At 33.8% G+C, this 2014-nt stretch overlaps 1 protein-coding gene across 1 annotated transcript in view; it reads left to right on the top strand.

Moving 5' to 3' along the window:
• Cubn2 (Cubilin 2) overlaps window positions 1–2014 on the top strand; it is a 364924-nt gene that overhangs the window by 169547 nt on the left and 193363 nt on the right. Inside the window, exons 8-10 of the mRNA XM_017609025.1 lie at window positions 473–714; window positions 781–1157; window positions 1218–1351. Coding sequence (XP_017464514.1) covers window positions 473–714; window positions 781–1157; window positions 1218–1351 — 753 coding nt within the window. The remainder of the gene's footprint in view (window positions 1–472; window positions 715–780; window positions 1158–1217; window positions 1352–2014) is intronic.

Genomic DNA, 2014 nt, shown 5'->3' with positions numbered 1-2014 from the left:
AATAGTAGGAGAAAAGTACCCAAAGTAGACAATTAGTAGTAAACATTAATTTGTAAGTTCTGTTGTATTTGCCTTGAACTTGGCATTTTAAATGAAATATTAAGAAATATACGTGAATTATGTAATTTATGTGCTAGTTAGCGGTACAAAAACTGCGAAAGCTCTCAAAAATAAAATAAAACTATTAAGCATTGTATTTAAATAGCATATTTTGAAGTTTTTATATTTTAACTAGTTGAATGTGTTTTATACGTATACAAATAAATACGTTGTCCGAAAACTAATATTTTTTTTTACTTTTGCAAGTAAGCTACTATTTTTGAAGCAAATTTGTAAAGAAGCAACACGGTTGCGGTGCTAAAGGAGCTATGGGAGCGAGACAACTGTCAATTTATCGAACCTTTAATTATTGAATCATGACCACCTTGCATAAATTCACCTTGGATCACTCATTTTTTGTACATATTTAAAGTTTGCGACAGTGAACTAGACAGCGCTGATGATGGCATTTTCACAACACCAAACTACCCCAATTCCTATTATGAACACATGGAATGTACTTTTACCATACGTGGACCTGTGAACTCCGTTGTACACATAAATTTTACTGATTTTTCGATAAGCAAAAAAGATGACAGTCCTGAATTTGGTAGCCCCTCCTCTAAGGCACTGGATAATTCTACACCCATAACTGGCGGCGAAAGTTTTGTTGATGTAATTTGGTCTAATATAGTACATACTTATTGCCAGGAATTAATTATGAATGTTGTAATTGCACAGGTATATGTATCGAAAGATATTAGACAGCGATATTATGAAGGTACATACCTTCATCTTGTATCGGAGAAAAATGTGATGCGTGTAACATTTCATGGAGGTACAAATCAACAAAAAGCCCGCGGAATTCGTGTTGAATACTATTTTCAGGAAATGAAATGTGGAGGTGTTCTCACTGGAGAAAGCGGTCATTTTTCTCATGAAGGTGTAGCAGGGCCTTCGGAGGAGAACTGTGAATGGATTATCGAAGCGTCAAAAGGAAAAAATATTCAACTAAATTTACACTTGTGGCGTTGGAATATTATTAAATGCAGTCAAGAAGATGTAGATGTTGATGTATATTCAAATGATACCTCCACCGGTTCGCAACTTTTATTAAGGTAATATAGTAGTTTGGCTATTCCGAAAACTAACATATTTGATAAAAAATTATTTCCTAGTTCTTGTGGTCAAATCAAAGAAATCAATGAGACATTTCATGTTAATACAATGACTGTATTCTTGCATTTGAGGCGCAATATAAACACCATGTTAGAAATCACCGCAAGCTTTAAACTAGTTGATAACAAAGAAGGTAAGAGAATGTGAAGAAGAGATGTAATAATTATTATTATATAATTATATACAACTAGTTTATCCTTTAATATATTATTATTATATAATTACTAGCTCATACCCGCGGGTTTCACCCCGCGCTTTTATGCAAATATGAAAAATAATTTAATGATGATAGATTTTATTTCTGTGCCCATTTCGTTATAAGCGAGTTAAGGTAATTAGGCCGTTTAAAACTATGAAATTATAAAATCTCGTCTGCGCGCTAGGCATAGAAAGATATCAATCCCTCTAAGTTTACCATAAAATGGTTCCAGGTATACGACGCGTGAACGTGTAACCTTCTTGGAGGTGCCACGGTGGGTTCTAATATTTCCAGCGCAAATTTAGTAACCTGGCCTTGATGAAATACCACTTCTCATTACTGTAGCAAATACCTCAAGAGAGCTTTAGATTATAAGGGCGAACCCGGCTCTCCCTTTTCCATTTAATGAAATTTATTCTGTCAGTACGGCACTTATAAAATAAATCTCCATAACAAATTTAAAATACTTCGGGAGATTTTCTATCCTTCCAGAGATATTTATTAAGAAGTTTTTAGTATGTATGGGTGGCGACATGCCTTCTTTTTTAATAACTCACATGAGCAGTTGATACATTTTGTATACACAACTCCATACCA

Source organism: Rhagoletis zephyria, unplaced genomic scaffold (assembly GCF_001687245.7).
Source record: "Rhagoletis zephyria isolate East Lansing unplaced genomic scaffold, Rhagoletis_zephyria_1.1 Rzeph_scaffold_00183, whole genome shotgun sequence".
Lineage (NCBI taxonomy): Eukaryota > Metazoa > Arthropoda > Insecta > Diptera > Tephritidae > Rhagoletis > Rhagoletis zephyria.
Note: the sequence above shows the minus strand (reverse complement) of the source record. Positions and strands in the feature narration are given on the sequence as shown.